A 23,606-nucleotide genomic window follows, 5' to 3' on the forward strand; every position below is an offset into this window, starting at 1 on the left:
AGAAAGTGTTGTTTTTGCATTTTGAAGAAAAAGTATTTGTTTAAAATTTTTTTTTACAAACTAAATATTTTTCAAATGGAGAAAAAACATTCAGGTTTTACCTAAAAAGATCTGTTGCACAGTTTAAAGTTCACTAAGTGGTTTAATATTTATTTTAATAACGATCTTCTGAAAAATCAAGTTTTTTGATATGTGACGTTGTTGAAGGGAATACTCTCATAAAGTGAATTGTTTTTTTTTTTTTTTTAAATTTTTTTTGTTAGAAATATATTCTTAGATATAATCATAATGTTGTCTTGCAAGAGAAATGGGTAAATTTGTTATTTGGGTATCGTTGAAAAAATCGAGAAGGTCGGAAAAACTTAAAAAATTATTCCTTGAAAACACGTATCCATGAAATTTCCCATCGGTAAAGAAAATTTACGTAAAGCCGAGAATGGTAAGTAAGGAACATTATTTTTTATCGTTATTATTTACTGTTGGCTGTGTTCTTTTATAAAGGGTTGTAAGGGAGTTCACCCCGTATTTATACAACAGTTCGGATGTTCTTATTGAATAATTCATAAAGTCTTTCCGTATAATAAAAATTATTGGAATCCAATACAAACTTGTAGAAGCAAATGTTACAGGCCTTGAAAAAGCGACGAGCACGAATTTTCGGTGCAATCAAAAAGTAAGAACACCAATAAGACACAGTATAAAATGGCGATTCCTTTTTCTTGGAAAAGTTACATAAAGGAATTTCAAACTGATTTAAAAAAGCTAAACATATTTTGTACATTAAAATAAATTCGTAATCTTTCTCTCTTTCTAATTTTTATTAAATTTGTTTATAAATGTCCGACTATAACGATTTTATTTTAATCTACATTTTACATTTTAATGGGACAATTATTCCGAAAGTGGTAGTCACGAAGTTAGTGTTTTTTAAAAATGGTTTTACACAAAGTGAACGATGAATGATAAGGAGAGTGTTAGGCTTAGTGTGTATTTTATATATTTTTTACTTCTTTAGGTAAAGTAAAACTTTTTATGGTGCTGTGGGTAGAATTGGCCTGGATGCAACCGGCAGTTGAAAGGAAAGAGTGGAAAAAACATTTCTACTTCACAAACGTCAAAGACAGTCTACCGAGTAATGTGTTAATACGTAGCAAAGCGCTTGCATATTATACCATACATTGGATGAAAACGTCTTAATATTTATTTTTCAACAATTTGCAGCAGGAAGTAAATTGAATTGTTATATTGTTCGTGATATTATATTTTATTTTATAAAAAAAGTAAGAATTTTTAAAAACATATTCGAAGTAGTACTCGTGATTCAAAGTAGTATTGAAAAATCTTGTTACTCAATATTGAAAATCTTGTAGTAGAAAATTGTCAAGTTGGCACTTATCTAATACAAATTATTGAGTTTTATTTCATTACATACGACTAATTTTAAAAAAACTACAGATATATTCATCTACAGGTGAAATGTAAATGTACGAGTACAAGGGTTCAATTTTTTCATATTTCCTTCAACAACAAAAAACAATTGATCCTTGGCCTCAGTTGCGACAACACAAGCATAAATGGGTTCTTTTTATTTAAACTTTAATTGGTATATATCACTTTTTCTTTTACTTTATTTTGACATGTGTTTCAATTATTATCGAAGACCGTAGATGGTAAAAAATAATGGTTTTTACCAAGTGTTGTAAAAAACTTTTTCAAATTCTACCTCCAATATCTATTAACTTTCCATCCAAAATAAAATCTAGATCGTTTGCCGAATAAACAAGTGAGTTTTGAAACAAAATCTTAAACACATAAATATCAAAGATGTTTAACAAAATTTGTGTTTTTTTTTACATAGAAAAAACTTTTTCAATTAATGATTTTATTGTTATTGAAAATATATATCTCAAGAGCAGGAAAATATATTCAAAATAACTTTTTGGGGTGAGGTTTCATAAGAAAGGAAAAAAACTTAATTTTCAACTTAAATTTTACCCGGTAAATATCACCGTTTCTTAAAATGTATTGTTTTGATGCATTTAGCATCCTCATCAAATACCTAGTACGGTGATCACCTTATTGGATGTTTGATGATGATGCTGAATGGATCAAAACACGTATCGAATTGCAAAAGTGGTATCTATAGAAAAAAAATCATATAAAATGAAAAGATATTAATTGCCACAAACCGATTCCCAAACACTGATGGAACATTACTTCAATTTTACATTTATTTGATTTAATAACTTAAATAATTTATTTTCTTTTTACATCCTTTTATTTCTTTGCTTTACAATCGATTTTTGATGACATTTTCGTCGTAAGAAATAATTATTAAATTTCACAGTTGATGTTATAAATGTATCTCACTTATTGAAATTTTAAACAAAATGAATTTCAGCTATTCTGTATTTTCTTTGAGTTTATTTTAATAAATTAACTTCATCGTACATATTAAAGACAAAAGATGCCTCTTTATGAAACTTCCAAATTGAATCCCTTTCCGAATATTTATTTATGAATTATACTGAATAATAGCTGTTTTGTGTTTTCTTTAAGTTAATATGAATTAATAAACTAGATTGAACATACTCGTATTGAAAACAGAAATCCCGTTTCGAAACATCCATTTGAAATCCTAGCCGTTTTGGTGTTTTATGAATTAAATTGAATGTTAGCTATTTAATACTTTCTTTGAATTTTTCTGAATAAATTAAATATTTTGAATATTGAATAGATGGACACTTCTGTTTCAAACTTACTTATAGAATCCTAGTTATGTTTTATTAATATTTTTTCTCGATTTTTTCGAACTTTCGTTGATTAATATTAAATAAATTAACTAGATTGAACATCTCGAAGACTGAAATCCCGTTTCGAAACATCTGTTTGAAATCCTAGACTTTTGTTGTTTTAAGAATTAAATTGAATGTTAGCTATTTTGTACTTTCTTTGAGTTTGTTTGAATAAATTAACTAGATCGAACATATTGATGACAGAAACTCTTCTTTGAAACATGAAAAATTCATTTCAGTCGGATAAACTTCTCCGCCTTCTTTCGGCTTTGAAATATTTACACAAGGTAATCCAATAAAAGGTTGTCATATAAATGTCTCCTGAAAACGAATACTGCATAGATTTCTGCGGAGACAAAGAGGAAATATATTTCAGGTCGAATCACAAATGAATAGAAGGAATCAAGTTCCATTGCTTTCAGGAAATCGTGATATCAATGTGACAGCTTTTATTTTTATACTCGGTATCAATATTTAACGAAACAAATATTTGAATTCAATATATCGCTCACCCCTTTCAAGAACGTCATTAACCAAAAAACTTTTTTAAGGAGAACGTTTTTAAAGTTTAAAAAAATAATACAATGTATTTAAAATAAATATCAACCCACTTATTGAAAGATCTTTTCAGGTAAAACCTTTTTCTCCATTTGAAAATATTTTGTGTATAAAAAAAAAAATTAAATAATACATTTTTTTTAAAAATGCAAAAACAACACCTTCTGCCCTGTAGCGAGTAAATATTAAGTTAAAAATATGCCTCTTTTGCTAGGATATAGTATATTTTCTGGGCATTTCGAAAACATGCGCAACTGAAACACACGCACACACACACATTTATTTTGAATGTATTTATCAAATTTTATGTAAAATACACAAATACTTTATAAGTTCATTTTAAAGATTGTGAATTTATCACGGCAAACTTTTGAATTTAATATTTCGGGTACCAAGTAAAAGCTTCTCAAATAAAACAAAAATCTGAAACAATAAACGGAATATTTGCTTCGTGCTAACCCATAATAAAGCTGTGTGGAATAAATATTTTTCTTTATGGCCGTCTCGATTCGAGGTTTGTTCTCTCCTACGTCATTTTCGACACAATAAATAAACACAATTTCAGATTCCGTTTCGCAAACAGCCTAAGGTCTAAGTGAAAGGCTTTTAAAAGTGTCCGATATTTGTAAACGGTCTATATTTTGACGACCAACCAATAACAAAGTGCTCATTTTTTTTTGCTGTCGTTGTATATTGGGTAGTATGTTTTGTATATATTTGGGTAGTATGTTTTCTAGGGATGGAAAGATTGATAAAGACATAGAAAGGAGAGTGAATGCTGGGAACAGAGTAAGTGGTGCACTAAAATCAGTTTTAGCAAATAAAAATCTATTAGCGGAAGCTAAACTGGCAGTACACAATGGAGTTCTGGTTCCAACCCTTATGTATGGATGCGAAGCATGGAGTTGGCAAAAGAAGGATGACAGCAGACTGAATGCAGTCGAAATGCGATCCCTCAGACGAATGTGTGGCAAAACGATGTTTGATAGATGTTCGAATGATGAAATAAGGAAAGAATGTAAGGCTGAGATAAGCATTATCGATAAAATTAAGAAAGGTGTGTTGAGATGGTTTGGACATGTGGAGCGTATGAGTGAAGAAAGAAGGGTTAAACAAATTTATGAGGCGAATGTAGTTGGAAAAAGAAGCAAAGGACGACCGAGGAAAACTTGGTACAATCAGGTATGTCAAATACTTGAAAGCGGCCGGGTCAGGAGTCGTAATAATCGTCGGGTATGTATGAGGAGATGCATGAATGTAGAAGAGGCAAAGAATGTTTGCAAAGACAGAGTGGTGTGGCGTTCGATTCTCTCTGCCTACCCCTGTGGGGAAGCGGCGTGATGGTTAGTTAGTTAGTTAGTTTTTCTTCATCATTTTAGGGTTTCTACCCGATTGAAAGGAGTATGAACCTATTTGATCGTTTCCTTTTCATAATTGTTCTTGATTGTAGAATTTTGATTTAATTCTTTTCGAACTTAGACTTCTTATTTTACAATATTAATTGATTTTGGCGTCGGGTTCGGGTTCAGTGATAAGTGTCATGGACTCTTGAGTCATAGTTTCTAGGTTCAAACCCACTCTACCACAATTATATACCAATTTTTAATAATGAACTGCTTGGGCTCACACAAATAATATGAAGTTTTTTTGTTAATAATAAAAACACACACTTTTCTCTTTTCAAAAAATAATATTAATTTCATCAGGCACTGGATTATTTACCCTACATATAGGATGTCAATATAAAAGGTAAAAACGGACAAAGCTAAATAAATACTTCACCAATTTTTCAACTGATGGCGCCAGAATCAGCCATATTTCCAAATGTATCGAAATTTTATTTTAAAGTTAGTACAATAGTTCTATTATATTTATTATGGCCAACCGAGGAAATCTGTCGCCTATTTTCAAAATCCGCCAGATCCATGTAAGTCGATTTTACAACAAAATGCAAAATTCTCCGCCTACATTTATGTTTAAACGATATGTCTATCTTTAGATAAAATATTATGAAATAGAGAATTTTACCATTTAAAAAAAAAAATCAAACCACAAACCGATAATAACGTCATTTTAATTTTGACCCATCCCCGCTCTCTGATTAGCCGATATAGGTCGGAAGGCAAGTTCCATGAATATATCGGAATTTGAAATACAACGCTGTTTTTAAGTACTTTTTAGCAGGGTTTCCAAATTTCATAAACTAGCATTTTTTTATTCAAAATAAAAACCTTCTTAATGCGGTTTAGTATTTTAACTTTGCGTGAGGTTTTTTTAGATTAACATTTGATTTTTTCAAAGGAATTTTATTGAATAATATGGACGGTTCTATGATGATATATCACCACTTATCGCATATGACACGTGTTCACCATATGACACTTGACCTTCGCGTGCCACTTTCAGCTGAAGTTAATTCAAAAATTGACTGCATCATTCCACGCTTCGAGAACAGCTGTTAACATTGAAGAAAAAGTGTTTTTTTATTACTTATTTAATAGGGCGCAAATCGACCCCTAAGAGTGAAACAAATGAAAATCTTAACTTTATATAATTAAAATGAAACTTTGTTTTAAAATCACTAAAAACTATGTACTTGTGATTTTTAAAAAATGTTATATTGAAATTATAAATAGAAAATTACAAACTTAGTGCTACAAATATTAATTAAAAAATCTTAACCTTCAGTATTTAACAGATGTAATCAAAAATATAATAGATGTGTCAACAGAGACAAGGATTGTTTAACGCGAATAAAATATGTAAGGCTGGGGATAAAAAAGTTTTTGCTGGCTAACTTGATACTTACCTTGTATGCTGTTTGATTTTCACTATACTACGAATTATTGAACATTTTTTAAACAAATTTGTAAACATATAAGTATCCGTAAAGGGTTTCTTCTCAGTCATTTTTCTTTCTAAACGGAATCTGCCATCTGTTGACAACTTTGTGAAGTAAATAGCTTTATCCCTTTGTCCGAGATGAAAAATGTTGATCAATATGCGTTAACTGGAAATTTATAATTAACAAAAACTTTCTATTCTTCTTCTTCTTATTTTTCTTTTGTAGGTTTTATGACCTAGGGGAGTCGTTTACCTTGGGGTTTGCCGTGTAATGCAATGTGGGGGAGTCTAGATGGTTCCATTCTCCTCACATGCGCTCACCATTGATAACAATTTTAACTTTTTTTTCACTTATATTTTATTTGCCTAGTAACGAGATTTCGTCGTTACCAATAAGCAAATTTAATCATCGACGTCTTTTTAGTTTTATTGATAAATACATATATATACATATCTTAGTTTAAGGGCAGTAAACTCAATACTAAGAAAAACGGAGTTACATAATTTTTGTGTGTGTCTGAATTACCATTAGTTCGTGATATTGGGATAATATTACCTCATCTTGAATATTCCTGCTATAGCCCTTCGTATATTAACACCTAATTTGAATGCAACGTTTTGTCATTTCAAAGCAATCGGTGCATAATTTTATGAAATTTTGTATTTTGTACCAATTACCATTTTTTTCCTAGAAGGTACAATATGTTTAAAAAATATTTACAAATAAGTATATATCAAGGGGTACTAGAAATGAATAAAAATAAAGTACTTTACCGCTTTCTATTGATAACGTGATATAATTTCTTATGAATAAAACAATTTTTTTTTTCATAAATCTTTTTTTTTCAGGTTTCATCATATCCGCTGGAGGCTCCGTTGCTGAATACGAAAGGAGGCACTGGGTGAAAAGGTTTTCCGGGCTCTACACAGGACCTTACTTTGATCCTACGACCCCCACCAATATAACGGCACAATTAGGAACCCACGCGTATTTGCCTTGCAAGGTATTTTTATGTTTTTCATAAATTTAGACAACTTAATATTAAAAATCACTTCAAATAAAGAGACTTCAATCTTTTTAAATAAAAAGAGGAACCGTGTATGTTTCGTATCAAGTTAAGATACCTATAATATAAAATAAATATATATTTGTGTCTAGATAACAAATCTTATAAACAAAATATTAGTTTTCAATTTATAATTTCCTTAGTAAAAAACACTTTATCTTAAATGTGTCGTGACACGTCTTTCAATGCATCCAACATCATTATCAAGCACTGTACGTATTCGATATTGATGCTTGATGCATCGACATAATATCACAATAGATTTTAAGAAAAACTATTATTTATCAAGTATTCTTATAATATTTTATTTAATTTAAGAGTATAACAATGAATAGAGAAGTACAACTCACATATTCACATTTAAAAATCCCAATAAAGATGAATAAGGATATGTAAGAACCTTATTATCATCAGGGTAAACATGTACTGGCTTAACTCTGATGATGACAAAGTTCTTGTCGAAACCGGTTGGAGAAAACAATCAAATAAGATGATTTAAAACAAATTAGATATATTTTTTAAAGTTTCTATAATCTTCTTCATCTATGTTGAGATGTCAAAAAATTAAAGGAAATTTATGCTGAAACTGGAAAGATATTATTATTTCTTCTCCGTCCTAGTCCTCATTACTGAGGGCTGTGACTCTTGTCGATGCAATGACTCTTTTCCAGATATCCCTTGACTGCGCTACACGTAGCGCTCCAACCACTAAGGTGTCTGTTGCTGTCTTATCTTGAACGATCCATCGTGTTGGCTCTTCCTTTTCCTCTCTTCCCCTTTATTACTTCAACAAAGTGACAAATAAATTAAGAAATTAAAAATTGAAAGATTTTGTGTTCACGTTTTATTTCAAGGTCAAACAATTGGGGAATAAATCAGTGTCCTGGATACGGAGACGAGACGCTCATATTCTCACAGTAGACCGGTACACCTTCATAGCTGATGAAAGATTTCAAGCATTCTTGGTAGAAGCCACAGATACTTGGACGTTACAGGTAAAACTATAAAAATGTTATCTTCGCCAAAGTAGTAAAAAAGTTATATTTTTACGCTGTCAACATTTACGAGTTTCATTCTACGCTTCTGAAATCGTATTGAAATTGTTTTAAGAGGAGAGAACATATCCAGAATTTAAAAAAAACATTATGATACTTAAAAAATCTCTTTATCACAAATTTATTTTTAATCACATCTTAATTTAATTTTTTATTGATTTCTTTTCAAAAATATATTTTTTCAACATTTACGAGTTTCATTCTACGCTTCTGAAATCGTATTGAAATTGTTTTAAGAGGAGAGCATATCCAGAATAAAAAAAATCCTTATTACAATTACATTTTTAATCATATCTTGACTTGATTTTTCATTGATTACTTTTCAAAAATATCCTTTTTAAACGATGTCGAAAAGCAAGTCCTGCTTTTTTTTTTAGTTGAAAATCTCTCGGTAAAATTCCATTGTAGTTTCATTTGTTTGTATGTACTTCATCAAAAAAATTAGACTAGTAGGTAAATATTTATTTTAACCGTTTAAGTGCTGAACAATTTTACCCATACCATGGGGAAAATTCCGAATCAATATTTTACACTAATGATATTGATAGAATATCGTATTTTTTCTAATATTTAAGGGTCATTGAAGTTATTACTTCCTTTAAAGGTTATTTTTTAAACTTTGTTAAATATCCTGTGAAGAGAGATCTTAAGTCGGAATAACACGATCTAGACATAATTTAATAAACAGACATTCTTCCGTCTTTCCAAATGTCAAGATGTTGTTTGAAAGCTGTTTTAATGTGAAAAAAATAAACGAATATTTCTGATCTAATTTAATAATTAATATGTGTTTTTAAAATTAACACAAATATTTACATTTTATCTAAATATTCTCATTATTAAAAATAGGTATCAAATTGTGGTAGACTGAGTTCGAGCCGAGAAGCCCTGACTTAAAGAGTCGGCGACAGTAACCACGAGACCACAATCCGAGGTTCCCATTCCAATTTTTTTAACAAAAACTACCGTTTTTTTACAAAAAAACTTACAATAACTCCTGTAAGTTTCATTGCGATCAATTAAATAGAAGGTATAATAGTCTATACAAACAAACAAACACATTCAATTTTATAAACATATATGGGTAGAATATAAGGTTTTTCCCTAAAAACATCATCGCATTAAACACCAAAAAAAACAAATAACGATGACCACTTCTTTCCTTGTTTGAATATCGTAACATCGTAACGAAATTCTGAAAAGTTTCAGTACTTGGTTTTGTATTCTGAAAACTGGTCTCTTAATAAAGTTTTTCATCTTTAAGGTGACTTAAGTAGAACGATAGAGACTGGATAAGGCACGTGCACCTTCACTTAACTAAGCACGTGCTCATCTGGAGATAGGAACTTTAAACATTCTGTTCTCGTTGCAGGGAAGAGAAAACTACAGAAATATGTCCAGAAACTTCATTTGAAATATTAAATTTACTTATTTACATGGACGCTTTCAGAAGGCACTGCATGCTGGTATAAGGAGCAAACATGGAATTTTTCTCCAAAAGAATTCATAGAATTATTCTCACTAGCTAAATTATTTTTTATTATTTAAAATGGTACAGAAATATTGTTTTTTTTTATATTTAAATTTTAGAATTTTTAAAATTTTAGAATTGTACATTTTGCTTGTTAAAAATTAGAATTACAATATGTTTCTAACTTACTCACTAACCATCACGCCGTTTTCCCGCAGAAGTAGCCACACAGAATAGAATGCCACATCACTCTGCCTTTACAAACAATTTTCGCCTCTTCCTCATTCATACATCACCTCATAAATTTTTATCCGTAAACCCTTATTCGTACCTGATCATCATATTTACGCAGTGTTATCTCGATCAATAACACATGAAGAAAAGGTTATCTATCAGCTCTTTGCTTCAGGTACCAGTCTAGGGTAATATTGAATAAGTATGAGAGTGAAAAAAAAACACTTATATTTATTTGACACCCCTCCCCCGGGAATCAAACCTTCCCTCAAGTACGTTAGCCCAGCGTGCTGACCATTACACTGCGGAGGCGGACAAAATCCTAATGCATACCCGTACATTATTCCGACTCCTGACTTGTCCATTTCCATGTATTTAAATTTTTTTGATGATATAAAGTTTTTCTCAGGGTTCTTCTGTTTCTATTTCACATACTCATCCGCCATTATTTTTATGACAACAAATCTGGGATATCGGTTAACTCGTATTTATTTTTAGGTGAAATATGTCCAAGCAAGAGATGCAGGGCAGTATGAGTGTCAAGTTAGTACAGAACCTAAGATGAGCCACTTCATCTCACTGAACGTAGTAGGTAAGAGAAACACTAATTTATATTTACATTTTTTTTTTACTAAGTTGAAGGTAACTCTTTTCATTATCTTGGTTTGGATGGTTAATATTTTAAATCATCTTTCCACGAGAAAGGTGGTAATTAAAAAATAAGTTGTTTTAGTTAGAAATACTTACATTATATATTTTCAACTAGTAACTAACAAATATAATTTCATGTAATGTTACTTTAAAAAATTAAGTTATCAGTGTCATAAAAAAGATCAAGTTTTAATTACGTTAAATATTTCTTACAATTTTTGTTAAATATGATTGTTTCGGCCAAAATCTGTGTATTTTTCAGAATAATTTATGTATTAAAATAGTATTAATAAATGTACGTGAGAAGAACAAAGAGACGCAGTTCATCGACTTTTATTTTGTTTATAATATTGTCCCCACCACGTGTAGCTCCTTTAAAATCATATATAAGGGGTGGCGGACTAATTTTTGTGTGCTCAGATTAAATAATATTCAAAACGTGGATACGCCGCGCTCGCTCTGTTTTTATATTGTGTTTTGTAATTTTCGATATATTGGTGTAATTTTGTTATTTTCACATTTATAACTTTGTGAATTTTTAATAAATAAAAGATTTTCTTCATTTGCGCGTTTCCGTCTTCCCAATGAAAAGTATTCCAGTACCGTTAGCAGTAACAATGATGATGCGTATTTAATTATTTTGGCAAGTAGGTACCTACACTAATTTATGATATCAGCTAAACTAATTAAATATAAATTCAATTAATACTAAATGTAAACATTCATTAACATAACCCATTATTCATTTTTAATCTTAATTATTTTTATGAAAGAGTGATGAAATGTTGTTGTTTTATATGATTTACGATATCCTAAAAAGGCCACACGTGATTTCACATTTTAAAAATTAATTTCGTGTATTTATGTCGAAGAAAAAAATAGCGTAAATAGCGATTCGTTTAAAGATAAAACGTTTTTCTTAATAAACTTATATTTTATATTTACAAAACATATTAAGCGGTGGAATTCGTTATTTACATTTTAACTCACGAAATATATTTTTTATTCACGTGACACCAAGCATGAAGTTGTTGTAAGAAAAATAGAATTTATTTACGTGAAAGATCAAAGATTACAATTTTAAAAAATGCTTAAGTACTCTTGATTTCTTTATTATGTGTGTAAAAATGCTTTAAGGGTAGTTCATTTTGTTTACAAGAATTTATTTTTTTCTCTGTTAAAATGATACGGAAATATCTTAATTTTATCCTTTTAGTATTATAATTTTAGTATTATAATAGTCCGCCTCCGTAGTGTAATTGGTCAGCATGCTCGGCTACCGTTCTGGAGGTCCCGGGTTCGATTCCCAAGGGGGGTAAAATAAATATAAGTGATTTTTCACTGTAATATTTATTCAATATTATTACCCTGGACTGGTACCTGAAGCGGAGGGCTGATCACCTTTCCTTCATGTGTAAACGATCAGGATAACACTGCGTTTATATAACACAGTGCCCTATGCATCATTGGGGTGCGGATAAGGGTTTTATTATTATTATTATTAGTATTATAATTTCAGTAGTGTATGTATATTTTAGTTGTTAAAAACTGCAATTGCAGTATGTCCCCAACTAACATACAAACCATCACGCCGCTTTCCCACAGGGGTAGGCAAAGAGCTTAGAACACCGCGCTACTAATTCTAAATTATTTTGTTATCTTCCTACGAATACCAAAACTTTATATAGAATTTGACAATATCAGATTTAAGGCTCTATTTGAGCTGGTCGTGTCGAGTCTTTTTTGGTCATCCTCGTTTTGTTATCCCGTTCAAATTTGCAATGTATACTTTTTTAGTCATTCTCTCGTTGTCCTTTCGCTCCATATGTCCATATCTTTATAAAAATTGAAAAATTGAAATATTCTTCATTTCAATAAAAAATTTAATGTATCCCTAGCCTTGTATGCCGTTATAATATCTTCATCTTTAGTTTTGTCATACAACAATTTTTCCACACATTCAACTGAGGAACACAAACATTTTAGTGATATTTACTCTGCTTTTTTCCTGGTTTTTCATATTTTATTTTGACCTCTAACATCCGTCGGCAACAAATTAAAAATGTTCGGAACGATATATTGCAGTGTTGGACTCCCATATTTATTGTTAATTCTTGGGACTATCAAACCTTCGTTGTGTGTAAATCGTGTATTTAGGTACTAGCACTCCATCATAATCTGCGTAAAGACAAACGTTATATTATATAATAATACATGCAATTTAAGTAAGTTAACATAATTCATGGTTTTCCGAAACACATTATCTGCTAGTCTTCGAGGTAAGCTGTGGGTTTTAAAATTTAAAGGTTTTCGGGGTCTCTCGGGTATTAAATCGAACCGATTCGTGGCACATATACACACGTACGGTATCCACACGTATCAGGCGACCATAAAGAGCATGCGGCGTTTAGCGAAATACGAAATAAGAGTTGCGATTTACTATCGTGGGGCGTTGCACCGCTACTTATGTCGGGTGTAAACCCGCAACCCTTTGCGGCCATTATTTCTAGCAGCAGAGGGGCACTTTGTAAAATTGGCAATAAAATAATTAAACTGTCCATTTTTTAATTAAGTCTTTAATGGATATTATATATACCTGAATTATGCTGAGATTTCAATATAAAAAATAATTTTATTAATTTAAGTTTTGCTTAGTAAAAACCACCATTTTTAAAAATCTATTGAGAGATGTATTTTGATGCATTCCGCACCATTTTCAAATACCGTGCAAAAGAGTTAAATTTAAATTAAAAACGGATGGATTTTGTTACAACTTTAATGCCAAATCAATAAATTAATAACTCTTAATTGTACAATGTAAAAAAAAACACTGTTAACATTGTGATATTGTAATATTATACTCTCTTTATCATTCATCGCTAACTTTGTGTAATACCACTTAAATTTTAGGTGGTATTACACAACGTGAATTATGAATGATAAGGAGTGTTAACACCTATGTGAACAAAACCCAGATTTGTTAACAAAGATTTGGACATACATACTCGTGACATATGTTGGTAATTATTATTGACACGAATTAGTACATGAAATAATATTCAGTTTTTTTCTGGTAATCACACTATTTTGATTTTGTCATTTGACTAATTAACGGTGAAATTCAGGAAAAGGTCTCAGTTATATTTGTGGAAACGCTGATACAACCTTTAGTTAGAAGAGCGACGATATTTCAGGAACTGTTTTCAGGCTTATAAGAGGGGGCGTTAACATTGAGTACTGGCTATCATTTATGGCCGTTGTAAAGTTCGTTCCACAACCGCTAGAGGCGGTAACGTAGGGAAACTGCCATACAACAAAAAAACATTTTTCAGGGACTGAATTATCAGATTAATAGCAATACTTTGTTTTTAGTTTAATTGGTCTGTTTTTAATTAAGGTAAATAATTAACTATAATTTATATTATATGTGAATGAAGTTCATTATATAAGTAGGCATACACGATAGATTCCCAAATTATGTCTCTCTTTGCAAACAAATAAATTTTATGAGCTTGGAAGTATCTTCATGAGTCAGGACAAAAATCGAAAACAGATAATGTTATCGATAAAACATTTTCAAATTGATCAGATGCGAATCGTGGATTACACATTTTGTATTATTTATTAATTTAAATACAAAAGTAAAACATTTGAGTAATACCATTTTTTTAAGTTAATTTTTATAAACACGACTTGTTTCGAGAACTTTACAAATGTTCTTATCACCAGTTTTTGTATTTTCAGCAGTTGATAAAAACATATTTAATTTTCTAAACGAGTCTTGTTTAGATTAATTAATTCAAAATTGGTCTAATACAAGTGTACAAGTGTAGTACTTTTTTTTTTAAATACTTATACGGTGTTTTAAAATTATGAGAAATGCATCAAAACACATGTCACAATACATTTTCAGAAATAATGGTATTTACCAAGTAAAATCATACATGTATCTACCAAATTAATCAATATTTTTTTTGTTCAAAGTTTAATTACCTGATATTTGGTAGATTAAAAAAGCTTTACCATAGCTCGCAGATATAAATTCTTCGTTTAAATGTATGATTTTTTATGATTTATTTTAAGTAAACTCATATCTTTATAATTGACTAGATACTGTGTAATGGTAAGGTTAGGTAAGGTAAAAATTAGATTAGTTTAGGTAAGGTTCGGTTAGTTGAGATAATGATTACATTAGGTGAAAATTAACAAACAAAAATGATTCATAATGTTTGGTAACTTTGAAAAATGTTGACTGTAAGATTTCAATAGGACTATGTAGAATCATTTGATAATATTCTCTCGAATAATTGAAACTTTTAATATTACATATTTTCATTGTAAAACAAATTACACCCATATTTTAATATTTTTATAACTAAAAAAACAATAATAAGATATCGCTCACTCCTTTCAAGAACGTCATAAATCAAAAATCGTCAATTTTCAGTTGTGCACGTTTTCGGAATGCCCCGAAAATTTACTATATCCCAGCAAAAGGGGCATATTTTTAACTTAATATTTACCCGCTACAGGGCAGAAAATGTTGTTTTTGCATTTTGAAGAAAAGGAAGTGTTAATTATTTTTTTAAATAAATTGAATATTTTGCAAATGGAGAAAAAACCTTCAGGTTTTACCCAAAAAGATCTGCTGCACAATAAAAAGTTCAATAAGTGGCTTGATATTTATTTTTAATACATTGTGTTATATTTTTAAACTTTAAAAACGTTCTCCTGAAAAATCAACTTTTTTGATTTATGACGTTCTTGAAAGGAGTGAGCAATAAATCATTAATTTTAAAACCAATGAAAATAAGTATAATAAAAAAATAAACTCCTATTCATTAATGAAGAGTGTTTTTATGTCAAAAAAAGTTATTTCAAACTACTTATGACGGTTTATGAAGGTTTAAATTTACCATTTACAAAAACAATGAATACTTACAACTTCATCTTGCAAGCAACTTTGTAGGGTTTATTAAATTCCATGTATATTTTTGTCAAACAAGAGATTATATTAACTTTTGAAGTAACTTCTTCATTTTGTCAACATTTTTGGCAGAAAACGCAACCTTAATTCAATTTGTAGCGTTAAGAATTCGTACCCCGACAAGCGTTTTCAGTTTGAGCTTTCTTATTTTGTTTTGATTTCGTACGGGAAATTCAGGAAGTCTCCGGAATTGAATTAACAAAGGAAAATAATCGCAAACCAAAAATGTTGCTTGGAAAAAATGTGAATTAGTTTTAAAATGAAATTTGGCTCAAGCTGAATGCTAATAAAATTAGTAGTGTATGACTGAAAATAAAATGCTATAAAATCATGTCATATATCGGTCAATCCTTTCAACAACGTCAAATATTAAAAAACTTGATTTTTTGAGAGATCATTTTTAATGTTTAAAAATATAACATAATGTATTAAAAATAAATATAAAACCACTTAATGAACTTTTTTTGAAAAATGTTTAGTACCTACATTTAAAAAAATTATTAAATAATGCTTTTTCCACAAAATGCAAAAACAACACTTTCTGCCTTGTTGCGGGTAAATATTAAGTTAAAAATATACCACTTTAGCTGGAAGATAGAACATTTTCTGGGCATTCCAAAAACTGACGATTTTAGATATTTGACGTTGTTGAAAGGAGTGAGCGATATGTATTTTAGGTGTATCATTATAAACGAAGTATCTTTTCTTTATACACGTATCTTAGATGGAGGTCTGAGTATCCCAAGACATAGAATACCGACCGATACTGGGTGGCTTAAGTGGTCACTTTAAATACTTCTGATACATACAACATATTAAACATATATATTACATTTATTTTTAAATTAAAGGGGAAAATTTCAATAGTCTGATGCAATAAAAAATAAATTGATAATATCATACTCCCTTTTCTTTTTTTATAGTTAAGTACAATTTAAACAATATTTTTAGTGAATTCTAAATTTTTATCACAAATTCAAGAATAATCCAATGTTATTTAATTTATCGGGATTCTTATGGTCATGTTAACATTTCCAGGAATATACAAATTTATGTCCGAATTTCTCTGGGGAGTGGGTTCTTTTTACATGAAAAACATTTTTATTTCATAAAATCCATTTTTTATGAAGATAGAAAATTATCTTGAAATATTTTTCAATTGTGACAGAGTACTGGTAATCTACCCCGAAAAAAAAGTAGAGAGACTTAAATTTTACATACGTCGCTCATCCTTTCAAGAACGTCATAAATAAAAATTCGTCAGTTTTTTTAATTTTTCATCCTTATATTTTAAAAATGAAGTCATATTATCAAACAAATAATAATTAGCACAATAATAAGTGAAACGACCCAAATTTGTGATTTTTGTCAAAAAAACACCCAACACCCAAAATCTTGTAATTTTTGTTGTTGAATTTCAGTGCCCAAAATAGAAATAGTTGGTGAATCAGAGATGCACGTCAAGGCAGGAAGTACAGTCAGCCTGCGTTGCGTCATAACTAGGTCCTTGGAAGAGCCGGCCTACATATTCTGGTATAGGGACAGCGAGAGGGTCCTTAATTACGACAGGAACCTTCTAGACATCCGGATGGAGAGAATAGGACCTGACACCACTGTAAGTTTTTCATTATTTATTAATTTCTCATGCAGAAAAAAACACATATTTTCTTGTGGGAAAGCTTTTATTTCTAAGCCCAATAGCGAAAGCTGTCATGTCCTAGATTCGGCAACTTGAGTTTAATGCATGGATTTGGAGAAATAGGTTGAAAGTAGATCTCTCAGATAAACGTGCGGCATAATTATGTACGGTTGACGTTTGAATTATGATATAGGGAAAAAATTCAACACTTTTTCAGTATTTTTTTTTAAATGCGAGTTGCATTTATTATGTACCTTTGCTTATAAAAATAGATCAGTAAGTGGATTTTTAAAATTTCAACATTTCTAAGTGACAGTTTTAACATGTGCAGCAATAATTTATGGGAGACAACAAATTATTGCTGCACATGTTAAAACTGTCACTCAGATTTATATAGCTACATAAGGACCGTAGTCTATTTGATCTTCACATTCGTTTGAAAATGCCATAACCAAGCGAAACAATTGTCGCAATATTAATTTGTTATGTTTTTTTGTAAATAAAATATATCTTAGTAGACTAAAAAATCTATGATTTAAAAATTAATACGTAAATTAAAATGGACTTCATCATTAAATGCCAAATCAATAAATAAACAAAATAATTTGTTTTATTTTTATCAATTTACAGATTGGAACTCTTGTCATTTATAATACCAGAAGAGATGATTCGGGAAACTATTCTTGCAGTCCTTCCAACTTAGAGTCAGCTAGCGTCATGTTACATGTTATAAACGGTAAGTCTAATTAAACATACACATTTTTAATAAATACAAACTAAATAACATTTTCCTTATCATTCATCGTTCCCATTGCGTAGCACCACTTTAAAATACACTACTTTGTGGTTACTGGATTCGGAATAATTATTCCATCATCAGGTCAAATGAAAACATGATAGAATTATTATTCCAAAACCGGTAGTCAGGAAATAATGTTTTTAAAGGTGGTACTACAAAGAGAGAACGATGAATGATAGCAGAGTAATATTTAACAATACCGCAAAGTTAACAATGCGTTTAATATACAAAATATAAAGTATACAGATTATTGAAGGCTATTAAATAAAAAAATGGAAATCATGTGCTCAGTCGTTTCTTAGTATGTAAAAATAATCATAATTCTTGAATCGGATCTGGCATACATCCAAACAAACGGGTTTCTGCTAAATAAAAGCTTTCTCAATCTAACATAGATGGCTTTTGTGAACTCATGTATGTTGTGTCATGAGATTGATCACCAGCCTCTGACGGGTCGTAAGCCCTGTTAATACCCAGACAATATTATTCTGCATTTATGATGAGGTGTCAAAAACAAAGATGGCTATTGTAAACTGTGTCGCCTATTTTCAAAATCTGCCAGATCCAATTTTATAATATTTAAAATATATACTCTATCGGAATGCCAATTTTCGGTTTTATTGCTTGAAATATTTATATACTTGAAAACCCTGCTAAAAATACTTAAAAATGGAGTTGTATTTAAAATTCCGCCATATTCATGGAACTTGCCTTCTAACCCATATCGGACAATCAGAGAGCGGGGATCGGTTTGAGTCTGGTGATTTTTTTTTTAATACTGAATTTTTTTTTGAAAAATGGGATAATTTTCTATTTCATCTAAAGATAGACAAATATTTAAATCATTAATGTTACCCGCAGAATTTTTCATTTTTTATAAAATTGACTTAGATGGATCTGGCCGATTTTGAAAGTAGGCGACACAACTCATATGTACTGTGTCGTGAGATTAATGATATATGTAAGAGTTCCAATTTTTTTAGTTGTGTGGTTGTTTTTGAGTAGTGTGCTAATCATGGGTAGAATGGTGAATGTTTCACGTGTTTAAAGTAAACACAAAATCAACTTACATATCACCATGTTATAATTATGTATATACCCAGAATTCCATATTCTTCTTCATCTATGTTGAGATGTCAATAAAATTATGCGAACTCCATTATCCCGGAACACGTTTGTTTATAACTTGCGTATACGTTCTGCCAGAATGCCTTGATTTTGGTAGAGTGGGTTTGAACCAAGAGACGCTGAATAAAAAGTCCGTAACATTAACCACGGGACCACAACCCGACACTATTACCCGATATTAATGTTGATAGGAAAAGAATTCGTTCAAATTTTCATATGGCGTAGTATGGTTACTATAAATTAATTAATATTTCAACCAGAGCATTCCGTGGACTTGTCTGTTCATACAGTGGTGTATTCCTTTAGAAAATATTGGCAGTGTAAAATTTGTAGTACAACTTCCCTCAGGCACTTGAAAACTTCCGTTTATAATAACAGCGTACGCCCTACATACATATATATGTATGTGTATATACGTCTTGAATGCTTGTATGTACAGCTAGTCTACCAGTGTAGTAGTCTAATCACCACAATGAAAATTAGATTAGTGTGGTTAAGGCTACGGAATTTCAGGCTAAGCTACCTCCACCCCTGAGTTTTAAGTGTGTACATCGGGTATAGCAAACCTTTTATTTTTGATAAAAAATCTACGTAAAATAATTTTTTTGTTGCTTAATTACTTATAATGGTATTTTGATTTCTCTTCCTTGAGCATCTAATGAACCATCCATCTAAAAATGAGTCATACACCTTTTAACGAATAAATTTATTACTTCTGCACTTAATTTTCTTTTTAATTGGTCTGTGTATTTTCTATGTAATTTTAGCATTAACCTTCCCCATTCTTACTATCCTATATGCAGACAAGCCTCTAAAGCAAAGTCTTAGCGGAATATTTCTTTTGACAAAAAATGTCCTTAATCAAAAAAAAATATGAATTTAAATGATTTTTTTTTCAGAAAAGATGTGAGTTAACGTTATTATTTTATGCAGCATTATTTAACTTCAATTATTTACTTGTTTTATCTAAGTTTTGATATTTTAAATTATCTTTTAGGAAAAAAGAAAAATAATTTATTAACCTGTAAAAAATGCAGACTTCTTCCATGCACTTAAATTTTCATACACTTTAAAAAAGTTGAATTTCATTTTTTATACATAAAAAATATATTGTAATTGTTTTAGATTTTCTTTATTGATGTAGGAAAAATCCAAACAAAAAAACGAGTTTATACAAACCTGGTGTAAAATAACCCTTCATACCTACACTGGTATTTCAGTCTACTTCTACGTATTACAAATATTATAAGACAAAAATATTTAAAAATGAACCATGGTTCAGATTGTATATCGTACTCATACAGGAGAAAGTGACCAGGTGTATTTGTTTACAAAAACGTGATCATTGACTATTTGATATCTTACTAGCTTAAATTGCCCTGAAAAAATCCCATAGAATTTAAAACTTGGAAGCACAATATATTGACTTAGTAAAAATGACTAACTGCATTGATGTTTATTTTGTCGCCAAGCAAAAGTGACTTGAATGGCCCTCCAGAACATTTTACCTTTTGTTAGTTGGTCACTTTCTCCTGTGTGACTACGATATGTAATATATGTATATATTTTTTCTGCCTCCCTAGTGTAATGGTCAGCACGCTCGGCTACCGTCCTGGAGGTCCTGGGCTCGATTCCCAGGGGGGGGTAAAATAAATACAAGTGATTTTTTCATTGTAATATTTATTCAATATTAACATGGACTGGTACCTGAAGCGGAGAGCTGATCACCTTTCCTTCGTGTGTTAACGATCAAGATAACACTGTGTTTATAAAATACAGTGCCCTATGCACCATTGGGGTGCGGATAAGGGTTTTATTATTATTATTATTAGTTGGTCACTTTCTCCTGTATAACTACGATATATTAAATATGTATATATTTTTGTGTACATTTGTCGCTGGTTGATTATCCCTTTCTCTCCATCAGCTGGTACTAATTGACGAGGTAAAGCAATATGCCCTGTGGTTTTCATTGTCCAAGAACCATTTTAATTTCATTCGTCGTGTTTTGTGTCGCAAGTTGGGGCTAATTGTGTGATAGTGTACACTTACCGCGAGAGTGGCGGGGGCGGTGTTGTGGCCTCCATTGAACAGGACATTTCGAGAGTGACATTAATACCGTCGGTCAATATTATTATTTTACACGAATAATATGCTCGGAATAATGTTCATTGCGGTTTTTTGTGGTAATCACAATATTTTGATTGTGTCCGAATCTTTGTTCGCAAGTATGGGTTTTGTCCACTGATATATTGATATTAATACCTCAACACATTTATAAAACAAATATTTTTAATAAAATTACATTCGAACCTTTATCCGGATTCCAATGGTGCATAGGGCACTGCATCATATAAACGCAGTGTTATCTTGATCGTTAACACACAAAGGAAAGGTGATCAGCCCTCCGCTTCAGGTACCAGTCCAGGGTAATATTGAATAAATATCAAGAGTAAAAAAAATCACTTATATTTATTAGACCCCCCTCTGGGAATCGAACCCGGGACCTCCAGAACGGTAGCTGAGCGTGCTGACCGTTATACTATGCTGGTATCAGATATTGAATAAAATAGCTGGACAAAATGTAAGTTTAAAAAAATGAGAATTATGTTTTCGCCAGGCGCCGTGGCGATTACCGTCAATTGCAAAATGAATTCAAGAAATATTTATTTTCAATTGGTTTGAGTGTTTGTAATGTATTTTTCATATATACTTTTCCTGACTATTCTTCCTGAATACAAGCTTCCCAAATAGAGGTTCTGCTGGTTTTTCATAATTTGGAAAGTACATAATCTTATAATGGACTTTTTTTTAGGAATGACCCACAAAGACTCTTTTCAGAGTATTATCTGCAAGTAGAAAAGTAAGCTGAATAGAATACTTACACAACTCAACCAAAGATGGTGCTGAAAACCAGCATGTGAAAGAAGGTGTCAATTGATAGATAAATACTACTACCTAAATTTGAGCAGTGTGGTAGAATGGATAGAATGGTAAATGTTCATTTATTCAAAGAGAATAAATGAACATTTTTTTTTGCTATTTTGCGAATTCGTAAAATGATTATTCACTCAAATGTTGAAAAATGAAAAGAGTTGAAGTATGCATCCCCGTGTGGCCTCTCCACAGTATCTTTTTTCCATATACTAAGTCTCCATCATTTTCTTACCCTTTTACTAATTATTTCCATCATATGTAATTGGATCCTTTAAAAAACTCAATTCCCTTATTATTTTTCATACGTGATCGATCTGGAGCACCTTGCCATTATGTGTAAATGTATAAATGATTAAGATTACACCGCATTGATCCGATATGGTGCCTTTTGGGTTTATTTTCTTATGTTTGAGACATAATAAATCATTTAACATAAGTTTTTGGTAAGGGAAGGGTAATTAACTATGAGTTTTATTTCAATGTTTTAGAATTTAGTACACAAACCCTGATGATGACAAGGTTCTTGGCAAAACCTGTCGGATAAAGTGTACCAATAAAAGTGGTAAACAAAGTTGTTTTATTTTATAAAGTTTATAAAATATGCCCCGAAGTATCTGCGAAAAACATTCAAGAAATGAAATTAATATTTCCACTTTTTTATTTAAAAGCTGTATTTTAAAGTTAAATATTTAATTTAATTATATTATATTACATTTTATTATTGTTCAAATTAAATCTCTCATAACTGTGTTTCAAATAATTTATAAATGTTTGTTTAATATTCTTCTTCAGGAGAGCATCCTGCTGCTATGCAGAGAGGCAAGAACTCTGCATCCCCCATCCCTGGCCGCTGGTGGGCGCACTTGTCAGCCGGTCTGGGGTTGGCTTCCTGCCTACCTCCTCGGGTAGTCGGGATAATGGTTGTCACTCTGGCCATCCTGGCCCAAGCTCTTCCCAACTCCTAAAATAAAATGAAGAATGCGTGAAATAAGACATCACATAGTGAATTAAATTAATATACCAAGTGTTATTTTTTACTTTAATTCTTGTGTTTTTTTTAATATAAAATGTCAAAACATTGTAAACAATTCTTCATATACTTATTTTTTGGATTTTTTAAAAATAAATGAACCCTCACGTGGCTTTTTTCTAAAGTTATAAATATTTTTTCAAGTAATTTTTGGTATTTTGTTTCAATTCATGAACCCTTACTAAGCTTTTTTTAAATGGTCAAAGTTGTAGTTGCAAGCTTTGCAAAGGCACTGCATAATACATACATGCATATAAAGTTTATTTTAAAATCACTTCTCAATGATTTTACCTACAAATGTTTCAATCATTAAAAAAATTCGCATGAAGATTGTTTGTGCGGAAAAAATAAAAATGGTAACTAAAAAGTAAAAGTTTTTTATCAAGGTTTTATTGAATATTATCATAAATG

General features: G+C 30.5%; 1 protein-coding gene across 1 annotated transcript; it reads left to right on the top strand.

Annotated features, from left to right (window-relative positions):
- Positions 1-393: 393 nt before the first annotated feature.
- Positions 394-23,246, top strand: LOC148308794 (neurotrimin-like). The gene is made up of 7 exons (XM_088261134.1): positions 394-439; positions 7,047-7,201; positions 8,119-8,259; positions 10,523-10,616; positions 17,084-17,277; positions 17,932-18,037; positions 22,958-23,246. Exons 1-7 carry the CDS (start codon positions 394-396, stop codon positions 23,128-23,130), a joined length of 909 nt encoding a protein of 302 aa, XP_088117260.1. The 3' UTR covers positions 23,131-23,246.
- The last annotated feature ends 360 nt before the right edge of the window (positions 23,247-23,606 follow it).

The sequence above is a fragment of the Brachycentrus maculatus genome, unplaced genomic scaffold (assembly GCF_059751285.1).
Source record: "Brachycentrus maculatus isolate JH-2025_06_01 unplaced genomic scaffold, ASM5975128v1 h1tg000147l, whole genome shotgun sequence".
Classification (NCBI taxonomy): domain Eukaryota; kingdom Metazoa; phylum Arthropoda; class Insecta; order Trichoptera; family Brachycentridae; genus Brachycentrus; species Brachycentrus maculatus.

Excerpts from the sequence above, each read along its gene's own strand:
- LOC148308794 (XM_088261134.1), top strand. The coding sequence starts at position 394 with ATGAAATTTCCCATCGGTAAAGAAAATTTACGTAAAGCCGAGAATG. Across the intron at positions 8,260-10,522 it reads CAGATACTTGGACGTTACAG|GTGAAATATGTCCAAGCAAG; the intron begins GTAAAACTATAA and ends ATTTATTTTTAG. Across the intron at positions 10,617-17,083 it reads CATCTCACTGAACGTAGTAG|TGCCCAAAATAGAAATAGTT; the intron begins GTAAGAGAAACA and ends GTTGAATTTCAG.